At 43.1% G+C, this 22,915-nt stretch overlaps 1 protein-coding gene across 3 annotated transcripts; it reads right to left on the bottom strand.

Moving 5' to 3' along the window:
- Positions 1–57: 57 nt before the first annotated feature.
- On the bottom strand, positions 58–16,840 carry LOC115171309 (probable ATP-dependent RNA helicase DDX17). 3 transcript variants are annotated; one of them, XM_029728005.1, is made up of 13 exons: positions 16,358–16,840; positions 13,136–13,292; positions 12,730–12,826; positions 12,411–12,544; positions 11,768–11,833; positions 11,493–11,634; positions 11,195–11,355; positions 5,730–5,902; positions 5,469–5,579; positions 5,256–5,317; positions 5,070–5,129; positions 1,730–1,957; positions 58–1,531 (listed from the first exon to the last, which is right to left on the bottom strand). In XM_029728005.1, the coding sequence occupies exons 1-13, from the start codon at positions 16,411–16,413 to the stop codon at positions 1,083–1,085; spliced, it is 1,896 nt and encodes a 631-aa protein (XP_029583865.1). In that variant the 5' UTR covers positions 16,414–16,840; the 3' UTR covers positions 58–1,082. The 3 variants fall into 3 exon arrangements, with proteins under 3 accessions (XP_029583865.1, XP_029583866.1, XP_029583867.1); XM_029728006.1 differs by lacking the exon at positions 16,358–16,840 and adding an exon at positions 15,781–16,319; XM_029728007.1 differs by having other exon boundaries at positions 1,437–1,531; positions 1,623–1,957.
- Between the last annotated feature and the right edge of the window lie 6,075 nt (positions 16,841–22,915).

The raw sequence follows: 22,915 nt of genomic DNA, 5'->3' as shown, positions 1-22,915 counted from the left end.
TGGAGCACCATCAATACCTCACCTAGTGGAGTACAGAAACAAAATGTTAAGACACACTTTAAACATTCAAAAGCTTTATTGAAACCTGAAAAACAAAACCAGACAGTAAAAAATTGATTTTACAGGTTGGTCTTGTCTACATACTAGAATGATTCAACTACAGAGGGAAAGGACAGAGAAGCACAAACCTATACATCCCTACACTAGGAAGAAACAAGCATGTGTGACAGGTTTACAGAGTTCAATAGAGAAACAATTTCCCAAGACCATGAAACAAAAATGAAATCATATGGTTCGGCTACCGAGGGGTTGGAATGATCCCACAAAATAATGTAACCTACATAAGTCAAATAACTACCTCATGACAGGAAATGTCAATCCATATTTCAAAATACTGTCCTGGAACTGAATTACTGATCACCTTTAACAGAGAAATTCTAAATGGGAAAATAATCACGTATGTACAAACTAAAGCTGAAAAACCAAAAGCGCAACATCTGAATGAGCTGAAAAAAGTTGTAGAGAAACGGTAGCACCTGCCTCATACACCAAAAGGCAAAAATAGCACATTAGTTCACAATGTAAAAGCCGGTTTGTACAATGAAATAACCTTTACGTTTGAGGACAATATGCTGAAAAAGTTACTTAACTGTTGACAGCATTGGATATGCATTTTGTGGGAAAAGCAACATGAAACAAATTTGACGGCACTTCAAAAATGCTTTCATCACCTACAAATGTATAAGTATTACATTTCAGTATAAGTGTATTCCTACTCAAAGGACAATCTGCATTTGTACAGCTATTTTAATGCTTAAAAAAATCCTTTCAAAGCACTGATGTCAAACTACTTGTTAGTCGGGCAAGTTCATTATTGGAATGTTGAATGTCCACAACAAATCGGCTGACTTTATTTTTAATGCTCACCAATCTAACACCTCTGGATTTATGTCAGCTAAGGCCACGATTTCAAGCACAGTACTCCAGAATCTCAAAACATGACAATCTAAATCCTAACACAACTGACTTTTCTGGTTGATGTTGGGGATTGTATGCATGTGTGGTGAGGGCTAGCCCCAGCTTTACTTCCTCTGTGAGGTTGGAGTGGGTGGGGGAGCAAACTGGAAGGGCGAGTGCCCCATTAATCCCATCATGGGCTGGGTTGGGGTAAACTTCTGGGCCATGAGGGGCTGCGGCCCTGAGGGGGGTGGAGGGGGCTGACTGGACCTGCTGACTGAACCAAACTGTCCCGCTGACTGGTCTTGCCCCCCATTGCTGCTCCCGGACTTGTACTTGTTGTAGGAGGAGCTGGAGCCATAGCTGCGGCTGTCCCTCCTGTCCCTGTAGGAAGAGGACGACCTGTCCCCGGCGCGGCTGCTCCCTCCATCTCGGCTGTCGCGGCTGAAGCTGCCGCTGCTCCCCCGGCTGTCCTTGCTGCCTACGGTGCGCATGCTCCGGTTGCACTCATCCTGATACATCAGGTTGGGGTTGTTTGCGTTGGAGCCGTTGCCATGGAAACGTGACCTGCCTCCTGCATTCCAAAGAGAGAAGATGAAGTCTGAGTTATAAAATTCTGCAAATACCTGGACACACACTATAAAAAACTAGCTTGTTCAACGTACAATGAAGAAACCTCAAGTCAACAGCCCACTGTCAATCACTTCAAATCTAGAGGGGCAACTCTTTCCCCCCAGACATTTCCCTTGAAGGCTCTCCCTCATTCTCCCACCTCCTCCACGGCCAGTGTTGACCAGTTGCAGCAGCTTGGGGTTTATGGCCTGCCGGGCCTCCTCTAGCACACGGATCAGCTCACGGGCCTGACGAAGGTTGCCCGGGGTGAAGAATGTGTAGGCCGTACCCTTGTTGGTGCTACGGGCCGTACGGCCGATACGGTGGATGTAGTCCTCAGAGGAGTTTGGGTAGTCATAATTGATGACAAATTTGACATCCTCCACATCTTGGGTTAGGAGTTGGGTAGGGAGGGTTAGTCAATGGGGAGGGAGAAGAGACAAGGACAAGTTAGGAAAAGCAGCATTGATTGATAGAAACATTTCACAACAATATGCCACCTGTGGAAAGGTCAGGGAGAGGAATGGAGAGTTCATTTATTCCTATTTTAAGATGTTTGCTTTGTGCACCAAGCAAAACTAGAAATGTACTTGGTACAGACAATACCCATAAGACACAGATCAAACTCTGAAACCTCACTTACCTGTCTAGTGAACACCAATTCGTACATAATGCAGAAAAACTTAAATCCTACTTACCCCAACATAACTACAATACTGTCAATATTATTTGTTAACCAATACACTATGTTCCTTGAAAAATACAATGGGCTCCTCAGTATTCCAGCCCCTATATATTTCAAATGCTTTTGGTCAAGGACTGAATATACTGCTTCTTCGCGACCAAAACGTTACAATACAGCCAATCAATACCAGATGGACTAAATAATTACAAATAGGGTTTGAACATCCCCATTTTGAGTGGGGCTGAAACTCCAAATAAATAAATGGGGTACATCTGTATCCATTGACAAAACTGGCAAATGGTAAGATTTCTTTAAAGGGTGGCATTTAACTTTTTTTTAAGTCTGTTTCTCATTACAGTTGACATAGGGCTCTGAAAACACTGCTGTGGGTTAAAAATGTCTCCTTTTTCTTACAGACCGATGAGGTGGATGGGAACAGGGAAGGTGGGGTGAGGTACTTACCCCGTATTAGAGATGACTTACAAGGTTAGCACCCTCTGTCCCCCCTGACCAGTCCTGGGAGGTCTGTAGGGGTAGGAGAGTGAGGAGGACAACATGGGTCCTCCCCCCTCCCATCACTCCTCCACACATCCCTCCCAACTGGAGTGGCAGAGCCAGAACCCAGGCTGGACTGGGTTTGACACTACACCCTTGCTCTGCCTCTTCACGTCATCAGGGGCATGAATAGGGGAAATTGGGCTACTGTTTCTGTACTGTTGGGTACTTCAATGTGACTTCAGGGGTCTAAATATGGACTTACTGTAACTACCTGTATGGTAAGCATCCTCTCCTGTTTCTAGCGAATACCTGATGTTTAATTCTAGTTTGGGGGATATTTTCTGGGGTTGTTGAGATTATCCAAGGTCTTTGGTAGAAATCTGTGCAGAGGAGACAAATGGAAGAGACCCAGGGAAGTCCCCCCGGGTCCTTCCCAGACTGACAGCGTGTCCAGGAGCCCAGGGGTTCAAGTGCAGTAACAAGAAACAGACACTGGGGTGGCGATGTGGAGGTTTTGGGGAGCTAAAATACTCAACATTAAGGGGCTTTGCCAGGGAACATGAGCATTTGTAGAGGGGTGAATATAGAGATGTTGTCAGGACATGATTCTGACTGGGGTTTGCTGAGTGCAGGTAGAACGTTTCCATTTTTCTGAATCTACAGGTCTGGGTTGTCTTTGCATGATGCACACAAAGAGTCATTCGATATTTGAAGTAGAGATGAAAGCATGAAAGATTTGGGAAGAAGGCCAAGGGATCATAAGAATAAGCATAGGGCGAGGTAGAAAGAGAATGTATCTCTAAACAGTGGACTATAAACGGGTAAATGGACAGTGTGAAGTGTGAGAGATTAAGGGGTGGGCAGAGAGAAGGAGGGATAGACAGAGAGAGGGGGGAAATATAGAGAGGCTCCTTCAGGCCAGGACTCCTGCCAGCCAGGACCAGACATGACGCCCGCAGAGGGAGAGGCCGGCACAGCCAGTGGTGGGGGTGTCAGGCTGCATAGGGGGCTGCAGGGGCAGTTTAGAGACAAGCCTCCAGCAAAGCAACAAATACTTGGCCTGCCACCTTTTCCTGTCTTCTTGTAACGCACCACTGTATCTATTAACCTCTGGGGAAATGATTTGTCTACATTTAAGACTAGCTCTACTGTATGGTAGAACTACTTGAAGAATGTTTCTGGTAGCTTTACTGTATGGTAGAATTACTTTAAGAATGTTTATGGCAAACTACTTATCAATCAATTGATCTCAAATGATGCCAAACCTCATTTAGTATCTTCAAAGATGTCTAACTAGGGCTTTTTGAAAATGCTCCATATTAGCAAAGGGCATGGTGAAATCCTTTGAAAACGTTAAAGCTGTTTCGCGAAAGAAACCTGCTTAGCATTGTGTAGCTATATTAGTGTCATTCATGAAAGGACCTACATATGGTGCGTTACTGTTGGAGGCTGATGGCATAGCCTGTGGGAGGCCGCCCCCCTCTTGGCCCTCTGAGCTGATCGCCCCGCCCCAGTTTAAAATTTGGAATCCCAGCAGAACCCCCCCCCCCCCCATCCCCCCCTGTCGTCCAGGCAGTCAGTTTGCTGGAAGGGGGAGAGTTTTTTTGAGGGGTCTGTTCTGGGTTTTCTGAGAGATGTCTGTGCCTGGGATTGATAAATCAGGCCTCCTCTCCCCTGTGTTTCTCTCCGCAACTCAGGCTCGATTAGTCATGCCTAGGTCCGGCTGCAGGCTCCAGTGGGCCTGTGCGCTTCTAGTGCCGGAAGAGAGACTTGGAAACAAAACAAAAACAAAATGAAAGAAAATAAATGAACACAGAAACAAAACAAAATTTGGTTATAAAAATTGATTGCCATACGGGGGTGCATCACTCTCCATACCCATTATTTTAAGTTAATATTTCACACACTGATAAAAGGTAGCTCAAATTACTATATGCTTTTAGATCTACTCAATGGTTGGATTTTTCCATTAGTCAAGGGACCTGGCATTCCACAAAGGAAAATTAGTTCCAGAAATAAGGCATACTTCTTAAATACATACTCTGTATCTAAGAAGTACTACTGACAAGAAGCCACACTTCATATTAAACAAAGTGGCAACAGTACTCACAGAAATCTGCTTCAATGTGTTTTGTGGAGGTCATTTCATGAATTCAATAAATCTATACATTTCTTGGGTTTCTTACATGCAATGAGGCTAGTATACTGTACATCTAAGCACAATTAGGTGTCCTACTCATAGCCCATTGAGGGAATATGTCTGTGTTTGTATTCATGCCGAGGGACTGTGCTTTTATTCTGAGCACACAGTACATACCCAAACCACGTGAGGCCACATCAGTAGCAATAAGAATAGGAGCCTTGCCACTACGGAACTCTAGAGAAGGAGAGAGGAAATGCCAAGAGATCAGCTGAGGGACACAAAGGAAGGCGTCACGACAACAACCAATACCAATTAGCCCTATACTAGCCCATATAATACTCCTAATAAACCACGTCTTACCTGTCAGCACCCAGTCTCTCTCTGGCTGAGTCTTGTCACCATGGATACACATCGCTGGCCACCTGAGGAGCAAACCAACCTGTCAGCTTGATCAGAGAACTGGGAATTGTTATGAAGTAGTACAACCCAATGACCAGAAGTATTTTATATTCAATAAAATCAATTAATTACTCCCAGTGTGTGTGTGTGTGTGTGTTCCTTTCCCTCGCTCACCCATCGCGTCTCATTCTGCGGGTCAGATCATCGCAGCGTTTCTTGGTCTCCACAAAGATGATGGTCTTGTTCTCCTTCTCAGCCATGATCTCCTCCATCAGCTGGAGCAGCCTGGGGAGAAGGAGAGTGAACATGTTAGCCAATGAAAGCTCTTTGGAGAGTTAGTTACATCGGTCTACGACCAAGCCTCAGTTTACATCAACACAGTCCCATTCACTAACGCTAATGTTTCAGTGGAGTAGAGTGAAGTATTAGCCTCACTTGTTGTTCTTCTCACTCTCCGTGCACACGTCCACAATCTGCAGGATGTTGTGGTTGGCGCTCAGCTCCAGGGCTCCTACGTTGATCTGGACATAGTCCTTCAGGAAGTCCTCTGCTAGCTGCCGCACGTCCTTGGGCCAGGTGGCACTCCACATCAGGGTCTGCCTGTCAGGCTGGGATGAGAGCGGCATTAGAAACTCTTGATAAAAAACATAAGCACATTTTGCAGTAGCTAGCAGCAGTATCAGATGTTTTATTACAGTATAGCAGCAGTTTGGGGATATAGACTAGAAACCACTAGCCATTTGGAATAAAGAATTTGTAGTAGTCCATCTACTGAAATATACACTGAGTGTACAAAACATTAGGAACACCATCCTAATATTGAGTGGCAACCCTTTTGCCCTCAGAACAGCCACAATTCATCGGGGCATGGACTCAAGGTGACGAAAGCGGTCCACATAGAATCTAATGTGTCAAGTTGGCTGGATGTCCTTTGGGTGGTAGATCATTCTTGATAGACATGGGAAACGGTTGAGCGTGAAAAACTCTGCAGCGTTGCAGTTCTTGACACACTCAAACCGGTGTGGCTGGCACCTACTACCATACCCCGTTCAAAGGTACTTAAATATTTTGTCTTGCCCATTCACCCTCTGAATGGTACACATACACAATCCATGTCGCAATTGTCTCAAGGCTGAAAAATCCTTCTTAAACCTGTCTCCTCCCCTTCATCTACACTGATTATAGTGGATGACATCAATAAGGGGTCATAGACTGACCAGGTGAAAACTGTCATGGAAAGAGCACACTCCATCACTGTAAGATGTGATACTGTAAAAGATAATAGTGCAACACTAATAAATCTAATATTTTTTTTATAACAAATGCGCTTTCTCCCGTGTTGGCTACAGTTGCTGTTCGCGGTTCTGAAACGATCTTCAGTGCGCTGTAGAATCAGCACCTTTCCCTATGTTGCTATGTGCATAATAGCAAAGTTAACCAGCATATTGGGATTGAGAACAATGCGGAAGATGCAGCAGCAGCAACGAGGAAACAGCCTTAACCTGATTGTCTAAGAAAATTGAGGAAACACCAACTTAATTAGGTCTATAATCAATAGCCTAACTGTTAAATGTGCCGGGCTTTATAAATCATCCATACATATCTACAGAAATAAGACCGATCTTGCTTCTGTTGCCTGTTGGAGTGTTTGTTTCATAGCCTAATGATTCCATTAGCACCAAGCCTCATGCAATGGCAAAATGCCAGATAAAGCAATTTCACAGATTCGGCTGTTTTTAATCTTTGCTATGCTATAATAAAGGCGTTACATTTTTTCCCCATTAGAACAGACTGGTATTACTTATTTAGTGTTGTTAACACTGTTCCAAACAGGCAGAAAAATGTGATTGTAATCTAACAGCACCTGTTTGTCACACATAATATGCACGCAGCTCTCGCCTCTATACCCTTCTTTTTATTGATATTACAATTATTAGTAATGTCGTTATCATTAGTAGGATTTGTATAACCACTATCGAGCTGTAGGCTTGAGAGTGCATCCTGTTTAGTCTTAACACCGTAACTTACTTAGGCCTATATTTCAATATATAGGCTACTGTATCAATCAATCAATCATTCATGCCATCACACAGCATATGATACACTCCTGTTTTGAAATGCAATCAAGCATTTTAGTTTTCAAATTAAATAACAAAGGGAGCTTTGAATAATTAGCCTAAACAAGAAATAAACCGCAATTTACGAATGCATGAAACTGGTTTTAGTCTGCTGTAATAAAGGCTTTATATATTTTTCCCCCGTTAGAACAGTTTCTGTTTACACTGTTCCAAATGGTCAGAAAAGGTAATAATATTGTAATTTAACAGCAACTGTTATAATCAATTTATTGATGTGATTATGATAGGCTATAGGTCAGGCCCTATTGGTCACATGCATGCGATGCTTACATGTTTCACTTAAATAAATCTTCTTAGGGATCGGCGTCCCGCCTACGGGACAGTTATAAATCATGCAGCACCTTGTGTCACCATCGCAAATTTTAGAGAGACAACAAATGTCGGTACATATAAGTGTCTTATATCAGCTGAAAGCTTAAATTCTTGTCAATATAACTGCACTGTCCAATTTACAGTAGCTATTACTGCAAAGGAATGCCATGCTATTGTTTGAGGAGAGCTCCTAACAACAAAACACTTTTCACCGCGATAGGTTTGATAAATTCACCTCTGAAGGTGTAATGTGTACTTACATTCTGAAATCTTGCTCTGATTTATCATCCAAAGGGTCCCAGAGATAACATTAAGTGTCGTTTTGTTAGATAAAATCCTTTTCCATATCCTAAAAAGGTCCATATAGCATGCACGATCGAGTTTGTATTTCCACTCGTTCAATTTGCAAAGAAAGGAATCTGAAAATCTCAACCTAAACGTTGTTTCAACCAGTCAAATCGCGTTTGTATGTATTCCTCAGAGATCCTAGAACGTAACGAAACTTCACTAAATCATTAGGGGTGTAGTATATCCTATAGGACACCATATTTGGTCAGAGAGCGATGCCTTCATGGCATGTCGATGACGCAGGCGGTCTTCACTTGAACGACTAACTTTGTCAAATAAGCACCAATTGAGGTCAAACCAAGCTAGCCAGATAGCCAATGAGCTGGGCTTTACGGGAGTATCTGGAAACCATGTATCTGTCGTAAAATGTAGCTACTAACCTTGTACGACAGCATGCCTTTTCATTTTGGACAAAAATTATACGAATATTCAGAGTTATGGAGTTATGAAAACTGGTTGTTTTGCAAATGTTGAACTTATAATATGGCTACTAATACTGGAAACGCTAAATCAAAGTCCAAGTATACAGATTTGACGATATTCTTGCAGAAAAATATAATTTGAATGCAAATGTCTCCTTCACGATTTGCCCAAATGTACCTGGGTGACTTCACACTAAATGTCATATAGTTCGCTCATACATCTGAAACGTTGCACATACACTGCTACCATCTTGTGGACACCATCGGAAATACAACCAGAGTGATGGCTGGAAGTAGGACCTTTCTGTTGCATTTCAAAGACGGTGGTAGAAAAAATAGGTTGTTTTTTTTCCCTTTGTATTTTCTTCTACCAGATCTAGTGTGTTATATTCTCCTACATTCAATCCACATTTCCACAAACTTCAAAGTGTTTCCTTTAAAATTGTACCAAGAATATGCATATCCTTGCTTCAGGGCCTGAGCTACAGGCAGTTAGACGTCATTTAGGCAAAAATTGAAAAAAAGGATGCTATCCTTAAGAGAACGAGGGTTGAGGGAATATATTTCCAAAACAAATTAGGGATTTTGGTAACAGAACTTTTCGGTCAGAAACAAGTAAGAAACTAAAAGGCTGAAATTACATTACAGCTTCAGCACGGACAGCGAAATTAACACTTGCTGTGCTCTGGTGCCATTTTGCAACAGTAGGGAGGAGAGCGAGACAATGTGCGCCAGTCATGTGTCTTAATTATTTAGTGTGCTTAAAGCGTCAGACAAGCTCCGTGCATACAGTGCCTTGCAATAGTATTCAGCCCCTTGGCGTTCTCCCTATTTTGTTGCATTATAACCTGTAATTTAAATTGATTTTTATTTGGATTTCATGTAATGGACATGCACAAAATAGTTCAAATTCGTGAAGTGAAATGAAAAAAATATACTTGTTTCAAAAAATACAAAAAAAAATACAAAACAGAAAAGTGGTGTGTGCATATATACTCACCCCCTTTGCTATGAAGCCCCTAAATAAGATCTGGTGCAACAAATTACCTTCAGAAGTCACATAATTAGTTGAATAAAGTCCACCTGTGTGCAATCTAAGTGTCACATGATCTCTGTATATATACACTTGTTCTGAAAGGCTCAGTCAACACCACTAAGCAAGGGGCACCACCAAGCAAGCGGCACCATAAAGACCAAGGAGCTCTCTAAACAGGTCAGGGACAAAATTGTGGAGAAGTACAGATCAGGTTATAAAAAAATATCCGAAACTTTGAACATTCCACAGAGCACCATTAAATCCATTATTAAAAAATTGAAAGAATATGGCACCAGATCAAACCTGCCAAGAGAGGGCCGCCCACCAAATCTCACAGACCAGGCAAGGAGGGCATTAATCAGAGGCAACAAATAGACCAAAGATAACCCTGAAGGAGCTGCAACGCTCTACAGCAGAGATTGGCGTATCTGTCCATAGGACCACTTTAAGCAGTACACTCCACAGAGCTGGGCTTTACGGAAGAGTGGCCAGAAAAAAGCCATTGCTTAAAGAAAAAAATAAGCAAACACGTTTGGTGTTCGCCAAATGGCATGTGGGAGACTCCCCAAACATATGGAAGAAGGTATTCTGGTCAGATGAGACTCAAATTTAGCTTTTTGGAAAATCAAGGAAAACGCTATGTCTAACGCAAACCCAACACCTCGCATCACCCTGAGAATATCATCCCCACAGTGAAGCATGGTGGCAGCATCATGTTGTGGGGATGTTTTTCATCAGCAGGGACTGAGAAACTGGTCAAAATTGAAGGAATGATGGATGGTACTAAATACAGGGAAATTCTTGAGGGAAACCTGTTTCAGTCTTCCAGAGATTTGAGACTGGGACAGAGGTTCACCTTCCAGCAGGACAATGACCCTAAGCATACTGCTAAAGCAACACTGAAGTGGTTAAGGGTTAACATTTAAATGCCTTGGAATGGCCTAGTCAAAGCCCAGACCTCAATCCAATTGAGAATCTGTGGTATGACTTAAAGATTGCTGTACACCAGCGGAACCCATCCAACTTGAAGGAGCTGGAGCAGTTTTTCCTTGAAGAATGGGCAAAAATCCCAGTGGCTAGATGTGCCAAGCTTATAGAGACATACCTCAAGAGACTTGCAGCTGTAATTGCTGCAAACGGTGGTTCTACAAAGTATTGACTTTGTGAATAGTTATGCACGCTCAAGTTCTGTTTTTTTGTCTTATTTCTTGTTTGTTTCACAATAAAAAATATTTTGCATCTCCAAAGTGGTAGGCATGTTGTGTAAATCAAATGACACAAACTCCCCAAAAATCAATTTTAATTGCAGGTTGTAAGGCAACAAAATAGGAAAAATGCCAAGGGGGGCGAATACTTCACAAGGCACTGTATGTAGTAGATCTTTTTCAAACAAATAGGGTGTGTGTGTCTATATATGGAAAAATAAGTTTAAACATTTCAACCAATCGATTGGTCGAAGGAACAGGACAACTCTCGTCAACCAATATTTTTTTGTTGTTGTGAGGGACAGCCCTACTCAGTGTATATGGTCTTAAGCAGGCCTGAAATGCATCAATGTGTAGCTAATGCATTGGAAAGAGATAAGGTTATAACAGCTGTAAAATGAGGGTCACTTTGCTTGAGTGACTAGAGAACCCTGCTCACCCTAATCTGGTCAACAATCTTGCGGATCTGTGGCTCAAAGCCCATGTCCAGCATTCTGTCAGCCTCATCCAGCACCAAGTAGGTGCAGCGCCGTAGGTTGGTCTTCCCTGCCTCCAGGAAGTCAATGAGACGACCCGGGGTGGCGATGCAGATCTCAACACCTGGGAGGGAGAAAGAGAGCAGGGTAGGTTTCTCTGGTTTAGACAGACATGCGTAATGGAAAAAGAGTATGGATTTTCTTCAGCGTATAGGTTATAGTGACAAGTGTGTAGGCCTTTTTCCAGAGGAGCCTCCTTACCTCTCTCCAGGTCCCGGATCTGGGGTCCCTTGGGCGCTCCCCCGTAGACACAGGTGCTCTTGATGCGTGATGACTTTCCGTATTCATGCGCCACTTGCTGAACCTGCTGGGCCAGCTCTCGAGTTGGTGCCAGAACCAAACACTGCACAGAGACAGGACAGGGATAGAAAAAAAACACTCCCTGAATATAATACATTTTGGAAGTGGCTGATATCCATTCATATGAACAATTATAGGAAACATGCTGTAAGATTCATCCAAAATGGATTACTTACGATTGGTCCGTCTCCTCTTTCTAGGTAGGGCTGGTGGTTAATGTGCACAATGGCAGGCAGGAGATACTGAGGAGATACAACAACAAGGGGATAAACAGCCCACATCAAGCAGGAGAGATTAATAATAGAAGGAAGTAGAGCCCGATCAATTCCACTATAACCAATATTCAATGAATAGGATGAAAAAAGGGACACTTGTGGACATTCTCATGATGTGCCATTACTGTCACAATGTAAGAAATCAACATTTGCAGCATATTTCTTAGACAATTGCTCTCTTGGATGGCCATTTCTGAAGTCAGTGTGGAAAATGTTCACATTAATTTGTCCACTGTAAAACAGTATATCTGCAGGTATATCATATTGGTACGTTTTGTCCCCCTCAAAAAAATCTGAATCGGTATCAGACCCCCAAAAACACATATCGGTCAGGCTCTAGAAGGAAGACAAGACAACTGAGGATATTGTATGGCAGTCAACACAGGTGTATGTGTAAAAATGGGCAGAAAGACAAATTAATAAAAATGTTTACAGATATGAACACTGTGCATGCTGCTATTGTTCCTAAGTGTTGCTGTAACTTTTTGTTCATCTTGTTCTGTTCTTGTGAATGTATGCAGACGGAGCTACAGCTGCATCTCACCGATAAGGTTTTCCCAGAACCTGTCTGTGCGATGCCCACCATGTCCCTGCCACTCAGGGCCAGAGGGAAGCCTTGTGCCTGGATAGCTGTGGGCTCCTTAAAGTTCTGCTGTATCAGCACATCCATCACATACTCTGGTTGAAGTGGAAAAGAACATCTTATAAGCATAACTAAATAATTAATTGCATTGGTTACCAAAACTAAGGTTCAATTGGCCACATTACCTGCCAGAATAGATGTTTCCCAGAGGTGAAAACGATATGCATATTCACAATGACGCCAGGGCAGTTCAGTTGTACTGAAAAGTGTTTGTACTTACGGGGAAAATGGGCCTGGGAGAAGCTACTGACAGGTTTCGGGCAGCCTGACCCCCTGATAGTGATTTCCTTCTTCCTACGAAACTCCTCCAAGTCATACTGAAAGACAGAAAACAATATCTGAGACAATAAGGAAGAAGAAAAAAAACTGTCCACCAATAGTGTCACGGGTGGCACATCTGGCAACAACTGCAGACTAAGTCAATAAGAGTGTAGGGCAGCGCTGTTCAATCTTAGTGTGGGCCAAGAGTGTGCAGACTGCCCAGCACAAATAAACCAGATTCACTAAACATCAAACCCTTGATTAGTTGAATCAGATGTCATAGTAGGTCTACTGGACTGTGCTGTAAAAAATGCACACACACCTGTGGTTCTCCATGACTGAAGCACACTGGTGTGGGGAAATACCTGGCTCATGCGCTGGACATCTGGATGTTCATTGTAAAAGTTCTTCTCAAACTTTGGAAGCTCGTTTAGGTCCCATTTCTTCTTGCGCAAACGATCCCCTGGGTTCCCAAACTTCTTGTTGGGAGGGGGACCTCTGCTAGACCCAAAACGAGGACTCCTAACAAGATGACAAATACATAGATCAGTATTTGATTACCTCAAGCTAGACTCACTGTACACAACATTTGCCAAGGACAGAAAGAATTGGAGGGATCACATTTTGTCCATTGGTCCCAAAGGGTATGAAGAGGATTACATAGCTGTCTAGCTAAGTAGCTGGTCTTTATAGATTCATTGTAGCTATCCATTTTTGGTTAAATATTATTGTAGCTAAAGTGAATAGCGATATAGCTATCTTGACTGGAAACACAATACAATGAATTGTTTTGAATACAATGAATTGTATTGAATTCTACAACGGGCAAAAATGTGAGTTTGGATCAGGAAAGTTTCCACTCACAACCTCTACAAACCAGTATGTTGAACAAAATGACATTGAAACATACTCTACCCGTTACCACTGTTGGTCCTTTTTACAGTAGGAATGCAAGACAATATACAGTGCATTCGGAAAGTATTCAGACCCCTTGATTTTGTTACGTTACAGCCTTATTCTAAAATCAATCTACACACAATACCCCATATTGAAAAAGAGAAAACTGTTTCTTAGAAATGTTTGCTAACTTAGAAAAAATAAAAACAGAAATAATTCATTTATATAACTAATTAGACCCTTTGCTATGAGACTTGAAACTTAGCTCAGGTCAAATCAAATGAAATGTTATTTGTCACATGTACCGAATACAACAGGTGGACATTACAGTGAAATGCTTACTTACAAGCCCTTAACCAACAATGCAGTTTAAAGAATATACCTAAAAAAAGTAAGAGATAAGAATAACTAATAATTAAAGAGCAGCAGTAAAATAACAATAGCGGGGCTATATACAGGGGGTACCAGTACAGAGTCAATGGGCGGGGGCACCGGTGTTGAGGTAATATGTACATGTAGGTAGAGTTATTAAAGTGACTATGCATAGATAATAACAGAGAGTAGCAGCAGCATGGGGGGGGGGGGGTAATGCAAATAAACTGGGTAGCCATTTGCATCCTGTTTCCATTGATCATCCTTGAGATGTTTCTACAACTTGATTGGAGTCCACCTGTGGTAAATTCAATTGATTGGACATGATCTGAAAAGGCACACGGAAAGGCACACATCTGTCTTTCTAAGGTCCCACAGTTAACAGTGTATGCAAGAGTAAAAAACAATCCATGAGGTTGAAGGAAATGTCTGTAGAGCTCCAAGACAGGATTGTGTTGGGGCACAGATCTGGGGAAGGGTACCAAAACATTCCTGCAGCATTGAAGGTACCCAAGAACAGAAAGGCCTCCATCATTCTTAAATGGAAGAAGTTTGGAACCACCAAGACTGTTCCTAGAGCTGGCCACCCGGCCAAACTGAGCAATCGGGGGAGAAGGGCCTTGGTCAGGGAGGTGACCAAGAACACAATGGTCACTGACAGAGCTCCAGAGTTCCTCTGTGGAGATGGGAGAACCTTCCAGAACAACAACCATCTCTGCAGCACTCCACCAATCAGGCATTTATGGTAGAGTGGCCAGACAGAAGCCACTCCTCAGTAAAAGGCACATGACAGCCCGCTTAGTTTGCCAAAAGGCACCTAAAGTACGCAGACCAAGAGAAACAAGATTCTCTGGTCTGATGAATCCAACATTGAACTCTTTGGCCTGAATGCCAAGCGTCAGGTCTGGATGAAACCTGGCACCATCCCTTCGGTGAAGCATGGTCGTGGCAACATCCTGCTGCGGGAATGTTTTTCAGTGGCAAGGACTGGGAGACTAGTCAGGATCAAGGGAAAGATGAACAGAGCAAAGTACAGAGAGATCCTTGATGAAAACCTGCTCCAGACCGCTCAGGACCTCAGACTGGGGTGAAGGTTCACCTTCCAACAAGACAACAACCCTTAGCACACAGCCAAGACAACGCAGGAGTGGCTTCAGGACAAGTCTCTGAATGTTCTTGAGTGGCCCAGCCAGAGCCCGGACTTGAACCCAGTCAAACATCTCCGGAGAGACCTGAAAATAGCTGTGCAGCGACGCTCCCCATCCAACCCGACAGAGCTTGAGAGGATCTGCAGAGAAGAATGGGACAAAGTCCCCAAATACAGGTGTACCAAGCTTGTAGCGTCACACCCAAGAAGACTTGAGGTTGTAATCACTGCCAAAGGTGCTTTACCATAGTACTGAGTAAAGGGTCTGAATACTTACGTAAATGTAATATAACTTTTTTTATATACATTTGTAATAAATTAAAACCTATTTTTGCTTTGTCATTATAGGGTATTGTGTGTTGATTGATAAGGAGAAACAAACAATTTAATCAATTTTAGAACAAGGCTGTAACATAACAAAATGTGGAAAAGGTCAAGGGGTTGGAATACTTCCAGAATGCACTGAACCCACAGTAAAGTATAATAAAATCACCTTATCAAAACACATGCAGATTTATATCACCTGTAACGTGCCCAGAACCATGTATGCTTGCATGGCGTGCATGTGTAACTGGTGTGAAATGGCTAGCTTACATTTAGTGCCGTGACACGGATCACTGGTTGATGCGGAAAAAAAGGTCAAAAGGGGGGGTGTAACCGGTGTGAAATGGCTAGCTAGTTAGTGGGGTACGTGCTAATAGCGTTTCCATCGGTTACGTCAGTCGCTCTGAGACCTTGAAGTAGTTGTTTCCCTTGATCTCCAAGGGCTTTTGTGGAATGATGCTTAGTGAGAGGCAGTTGTTGATGTGTGCAGAGGGTCCCTGGTTCGAGCCCAGGTAGGGGCGAGGAGAAGTACGGAAGCAACACTGTTACACATGTATTTTCATATTGTGCCCATGTTTCAGGTGATAGAAATCTGAACGCACTACCAAAGCTTTGAAAAGTTGAATTAATTAGCGTATGCTTTCCTGTGGATATATTGACGACTCTCACATTCCTACCTGCAAAAGAACCAACCGGTAAAGTTAGTTAAAATATTTCATTCAACATTCTGGCAGAGGTCGTATGAGGAAACTTTCTTGATTCAAACGCAAATTTATGCTGACGTAGAAATCAATGCAATTAATCTTCGGGTTTCCAGGTAAATAGCTAAGTTAGCTGCCTGACTTACCCCCTATCGCGACCACGGTCCCTGTCCCGATCTCCATACGACGAACCGCCCCTCATTTTGAAAACCACTCGACTTCTACCTAGCTAGTTAGTTGGCTAAATATATATATAAAACATATATTTCTCCGCTGGAACAGGGCCAAGTTTTTGCAGGCAAGCCTTAGATTCTCGCGTTCAAAACGGCAAGCTATCAACATTACAGTAACTCTAGCTAGTTAAGGCCCTTATTGTGTTAACGTTAGCTGGCTAGCGATACAAAAATGTGAATCTGAGTCTAAATTAGTTTAAATATTATTGAACGAACGTGTATAAAGTGTTATTTCGACAAATGAACAAGTAGCTAGTTTTTGTTTTTACTACAAACCAACGCAAACAGGTGGTAGCTAAACGTCTCAGAAACTGCAGCCAAATATTTATTTACGCTGCAGCGAGTGTTGTTGTTATTAACTTCAGCTAGCTAGAGTTCTTCTTCTATGGTATTACGGCGGTCCACAAACAACGTTAGAGGTGCATGTCTCCACCTCCTGGATGGGGTGAAAACTGATAAGCTTTAACCAAAAATAATAGGGAGAAGGGAAGGGTGAAACAAATATACTTATAATATTCAAATGTAAATAAAACAAACTGTACTCCTTCAGTCAGATTCAAATCTATATTTAGATCCCTACAAAGGTTCAGTATATTCATTCAGTATTCCCTGTAACATTTTGGCTGTAAAGTCCTGGAGATCCAGAAATATGTTTGCCGTCGTCACAATGAAGTCTAGTTTCTTTTAATAAAAAATAAAAATAGTTTGTCCTGTGCAATTTGCATTTGCACAATAAACACAACAAAGTCCACCTTCTTCACTGTTAGTGTTTTGGGATCCTTCTCCTAAACTGCATTCACTGCAGGCTGTGGGGCATCCACTGCCATCTCGTCTACACTCGCTCATCCAGGAGACCTCCTGGATAGTCCTGATCCTAGCTACCGCGACCTCTTTCATCCTTACAGGGCACTCCAGGAACTTGGGAACATGATTCCCATCACAATTACAGCAATGTGCTTCATCTGACTCTTCAACTACAACATATTTATTCCTTCGACAAACACTTGCCATGTGTCCAATTTTCTTTTACAATTGTAACACTGTAGCAGCTTCTGTAGATACAGTCTCACCGCATGTTTCACATACCCAAGTTTTACATGAGTCGGGAGAAACGCTTGATCAAAAGACAATAACAATAGGCTTTCCTTTCTTTCAATCTATCATTTGGGTCAGTCGACGTGCGTCTACCACTTCAGGTGTCCTACTTGGAAAATCATAGCTTTCCACATCATACGTTGATAGTTTGTAGAGCCACAGCACTTCCTCCCTTTGTTCTTGTGACACACACAAAATCAACAACATACCACTTCTGGTCCCTCTGACCAACTCCACTTTTTCCAATGCGTCCTTTACCATCGTTGAGACCACAAACGGGTTACCCAAAAAACATCCTTGCTGGTGAAACGCACTCCAACAATAAATGTATCTTAATTTCCAACTAGCCCTTTTAGCTCCATTCTTCTTTCTCACCGTTGTCCACCTATCATTCTCACCAACTCCACTCAAGCCAACAAAATCAAACATTGCATTCGCTTCTGGCGTTACATGACCTGCCACCACTAGGATAGATTCTAATTCATCCATCCACCTTCCATATTCCTCCACTCCGGGAGCCTTTGTCCTTCTCGTCCTCTCATTATAGCTAGCTAACATCGCCATTCCCTCAAGCCCTTGTCCTTGTTCTTCCAGCTCGACAGCCAGATCCATTGGAAACAAATTACCCCTCATTGACTCTGCTTCCCCTGTGCTAGCTAGAGTTCTTCTTTAAATTTGTATTGGCGGATCGCAACCAACTGAAAGGTAAATACACCGCCATCTACGGTACTGGATTGTGAGGCCGGTCACGTCCTCCCTATTCATCTATTTCTCTTATCTAGTCCTGTGTTTCCGCCTACTGTTCTGGAATGTGAGTTCATTACACTTTGTGACACAAAAAGACATGGGGAAAAGGGAAGAGAAATTGCCCTACTAACTAACTCTACTCCCATTAAAACTTCACCACTTTTTCACTACTTGGCCAAATCTGATCCTACACTAGGCCGGCAGCCTGTGTGGACGGGACACTTCTGCAGTAAAATCTCGTACACTGAAGTACTTCTCTGCAGCTGCCACCACAACATCTATTTTCTGTGATTTACATTCCATTTCTGTGGTACAGTTGATTGGCAATGAACGCTAAGAAACCAACCATACTGAAGCACGTTATTCCTATCACTCTGTATTGGTCTCAGCCTACTCACAGGGACTCTCTTAGGATCACTCGCCCCGATCTCTTTACCTGCCTTTCTCTCCCCGGACACTTCTGATCTCCAGCACCATGTGTACCCTTACAGGTAACACACAGCTCTTTCCACCAATACTACACATTCCTTTGTTTCATGCCCTCCTGCACACTTCTCACATCTAGGAATCTCCATCCTACACACGGCTGCAATATGACCATGAGCTTGGCACCTAAAACACCGTAATGGGTTTGGGAGAAAAGCTCTTACGGGATAACTACAGGTTATCTACAAGTCTCTGCTAGGTAAAGCCCCGCCTTATCTCAGCTCACTGGTCACCATAGCAGCACCCATTCGTAGCACGTGCTCCAGCAGGTATATCTCACTGGTCACCCCCAAAGCCAATGTCTCCTTTCGTCACCTTTCCTTCCAGTTCTCTGCTGCCAACGACTGGAATGAACTGCAAAAATCTCTGAAGCTGCAGACTCATATCTCCCTCACTAGCTTTAAGCACCAGCTGTCAGAGCAGATCACTGCACCTGTACATAGCCCATCTGTAAACAGCCCATCTATCTACCTCATCCCCATACTGTATTTATTTATTTATCTTGCTCCTTTGCACCCCAGTATCTCTACTTGCACATTCATCTTCTGCACATCTACCATTCCAGTGTTTAATTGCTATATTGTAATTACTTCGCCACCATGGCCTATTTATTGCCTTAACTCCCTTATCTTACCTCATTTGCACTCACTGTATATAGACTTTTTTTGTTTTTTGTTTTTTCTACTGTATTATTGACTGTATGTTTTGTTTATTCCAAGTGTAACTCTGTGTTGTTGTATGTGTCGAATTGCTATGCTTTATCTTGGCCAGGTCGCAGTTGCAAATGAGAACTTGTTCTCAACTAGCCTACCTGGTTAAATAAAGGTGAAATAAAAAATAACTGACACATCCTAACTTGACTTTGTCGGGTAAAGACACTTCTTTAAAACTCAGCAGGACAGACGGTGTCTTCTCTGTTTCACCACGCTCTCCACCAGGGCTGCGTTGCACCAAACGGCGGGCGTCACAGACACCAGGAATCTTCAATTTCAGTTGATCCTCCTCAACACTTAACGCCACCCCAGTTATCACTCTTTTCAACAGTGCCCTGCTCCGGAGAGCAAAGCAAATCACCGTTCTTATCCCGAGAAACGTGTTGCAGAACGCCCCATCCCTCTGGGCGGAAGACACACAATCATCACGAGTCCACTTCAAGTTACTTTCACCGATTTTCAAGTCCCCAACCTCTTCTCCACCCAACTAGACACCACATATGGATCAGCCAGAAGGCAAGGATCCATTCTCTCAAAATCTCACTTCCACTAGGCCAGAATACCCTTTACCATCATCGGACGAGGCTAGAACTTGCCGGTCTTCACTGCACCTGCCACCGCAGGTAATTCATCCTCATTCTAGTCATGTTCAATGTCTTAGCTACTGGTGTATGTTTTTTGTTTTAATACTTGGCGCCAATCTTCCTCACCACACCGCTTCCCTCTTCACTCAGCTCTTTTCCGTCTTCCTCGCTGTCCATTTCCACGCTCTTTCCACTCCTTCATCCGCTGTAGTAGCAAACTATTCTAATGATTCTTGTATCTTAAACTCCATCAGGGGGGTTTTCTGAAGAGGACTATAGACTACAACATTTTAGGGTTTCATACTGGGTTTTTGTTCAACAACCTTCCTTGCTGGTGATCATACTAGACCAGCTCCATCTCTGCTTGATCTGCTGAGCAAGAAGGACCTTGGCCAGGGAGGTGACCAAGAACCCAATGACCATTCTGACATAAGTAATTCCTTGGCTGAGATAGGAGAACCTGTCAGAAGGACAACTGTCTCTACAGCACTTCACCAATCTGGACTTTATGAGAGAGTGGCCAGACAGAAGCCACTCCTGAGAAAAAGGCAAATGACAGCACACCTGGTGTTTTCAAAAAGGTACGTGAAAGACTGACAGCGAAAGGAAAAAGATGCTGTGGTCTGACGAGACAAAACATTTACTTTTTAGTCTGAATGCAAAGCGGGGAGCCCAGCCAACAGAGAATTGCAGTAGTCTAGATGGGAGATTCCAAGATTCCTGGATTAGGACCTGCGCTGCTTCCTGTGTGAGGATAGGTCGTACTCTACGGATGTTGTAGAACATGAACCTGCAGGAGCAAGCCAATGTTTGCAGAGAATGACAGGGTGTTGTCCTGGGTCACGCCAATATTCTTTGCACTCTGGGAGAGGGACACCGTGGAGTTGTCAACGTGATGGAGGTCTTGGAGTGGGCAGGCCTTCCCTGGGAGAAAGAGCAGCTCAGTTTTGTCGAGGTTGAAATCAACTGTAAAGTTGATTTAGATTAATTTAGCTATTTTAAAAAGAGTGGCTTGCATGTTCTTGTTTGCTTGTACAAATACTCAAATGCTCATATGCAAATACTCAAAAGATGGTCTATTCTCAACCACAAGGGCCTTGGACTGTACAAAATGCAATAGCCCTCTGCTATCTTTGCCATTCCTCATGCCATGCCTCTTCATACTTTTCCCTTTTACCCTCATTAATGACTCCAATCACAGATTTAGCAAAATATGTACTCTTTTGCATCTCTACCCAACTCAACTGCTCTCTTTCCCATTAGTTTGGATATTGCATATTTTTTCCTTCATCATATCCCTCCTGTTCCCCGTCCCATACCCTACTTTATCATCCTTCTTAAATCCCTTTAGTTTCCCTTCCTCCTCTCCTTTCTGATACTCTTCCTATATCCTTCCATTTTACCCTCCTCTCCCTTCATAAACCCTTCCTTCTCCCCATCTTAATTCCCTGCCCTGCCTCGTCCCATCCTTTCCTCCCTTCTTATACACCTCCCCCATCTCTTCTCTAGTTTTTGTAATCTCTTTCTCCAGTGGAGCACAGAATTATTTTTTTGCTTTCTTTCTTGCTGCTCTCTCACTCTCCATATTCAGGTCTTTTATCTATTTTTCATGCATTTATTTTACAGGCAAGACTTGCTCTTTCTCCTCTTTTTCTTTGTTTTCCTCATCAAACATCTGTTCTTTGAACTCCTCTTCCAACTTTATTTTCTTTTCCTTCTCAGCATCTCTTAGCTTTAGTATCTTCTGTTCTCTCTTTTTGAATTCAGCTCCCTTTTCTCTCTCTCTCTGATTTCTCTCACTTTACCTCCTTCTGAATGGTTTCTTTCAACTTAGCAATTTCTGCCTCTTGTTTTTGTCTCAACTCCTTCTCTCTTTTTATCTTTTCCTTCCTCTCCTTCAGTATTCTCATTTGCTCCTCCCTTAGGGCTGCCTGTACTTTATGGAACATATTATTGGTGTAGCAACTCCCTCCATTAACCATGATGTTTATCTTACCCAGGAGCTCTGTGACCTGAGCGTGGTGTCTATCATTGTTGTTAAGTAAATGGTACACTACATGACCAAAAGCATGTAGACACCTGCTCGTCAAAAATCTCATTCCAAAATCATGGGCATTAATATGGAGTTGGTCCCCCCCCTGCAATAACATCCTCCGCTCTTCTGGGAAGGCTTTCCACTAGATGTTGGAACATTGTTGTGGGGACTTGCTTCCATTCAGCCACAAGAGCATTAGTGAGGTTGGGCGATTAGGCCTGGCTCGCAGTCAACATTCCAATTCATCCCAAAAGTGTTCGATGGGGTTGAGGTGAGGGCTCTGTGCAGGCCAGTCAAGTTCTTCCACACCGAACTCGACAAAGCATTTTTGTATGGAACTTGCTTTGTGCATGGGGGCATTGTCATGCTGAAACAGAAAAGGGCCTTCCCCAACATGTCATAAAGTTGGAAGAACAGAATTGTCTAGAATGCCATTGTATGCTGTAGCGTTAAGATTTCCCTTCACTGGAACTAAGGGGCCTAGCCCAAACCATCAAAAACAGCCCAAGACCATTATTCCTCCTCCACCAAATTTTACAGTTGGCACTATGCATTCAGGCAGGTATTGTTCTCCTGGCATCCGCCAAAACCAGATTTGTCCGTCGGACTGCCAGATGGTGAAGCGTGATTCATCATTCCAGAGAACGCGTTTCCACTGCTCCAATGTCCAATGGCGGCAAGCTTTAAACCACTCCAGCCGACGCTTGGCATTGTGCATGGTGATGTTAGGCTTGTGTGCGGCTGCTCGGCCATGGAAACCCATTTCATGAAGCTCCCGGCGAACAGTTATTGTGCTGCCGTTGCATCCAGG

Source organism: Salmo trutta, chromosome 32 (genome assembly GCF_901001165.1).
Source record: "Salmo trutta chromosome 32, fSalTru1.1, whole genome shotgun sequence".
Lineage (NCBI taxonomy): Eukaryota > Metazoa > Chordata > Actinopteri > Salmoniformes > Salmonidae > Salmo > Salmo trutta.
This window is presented reverse-complemented; position numbering and strand designations above follow the sequence as displayed.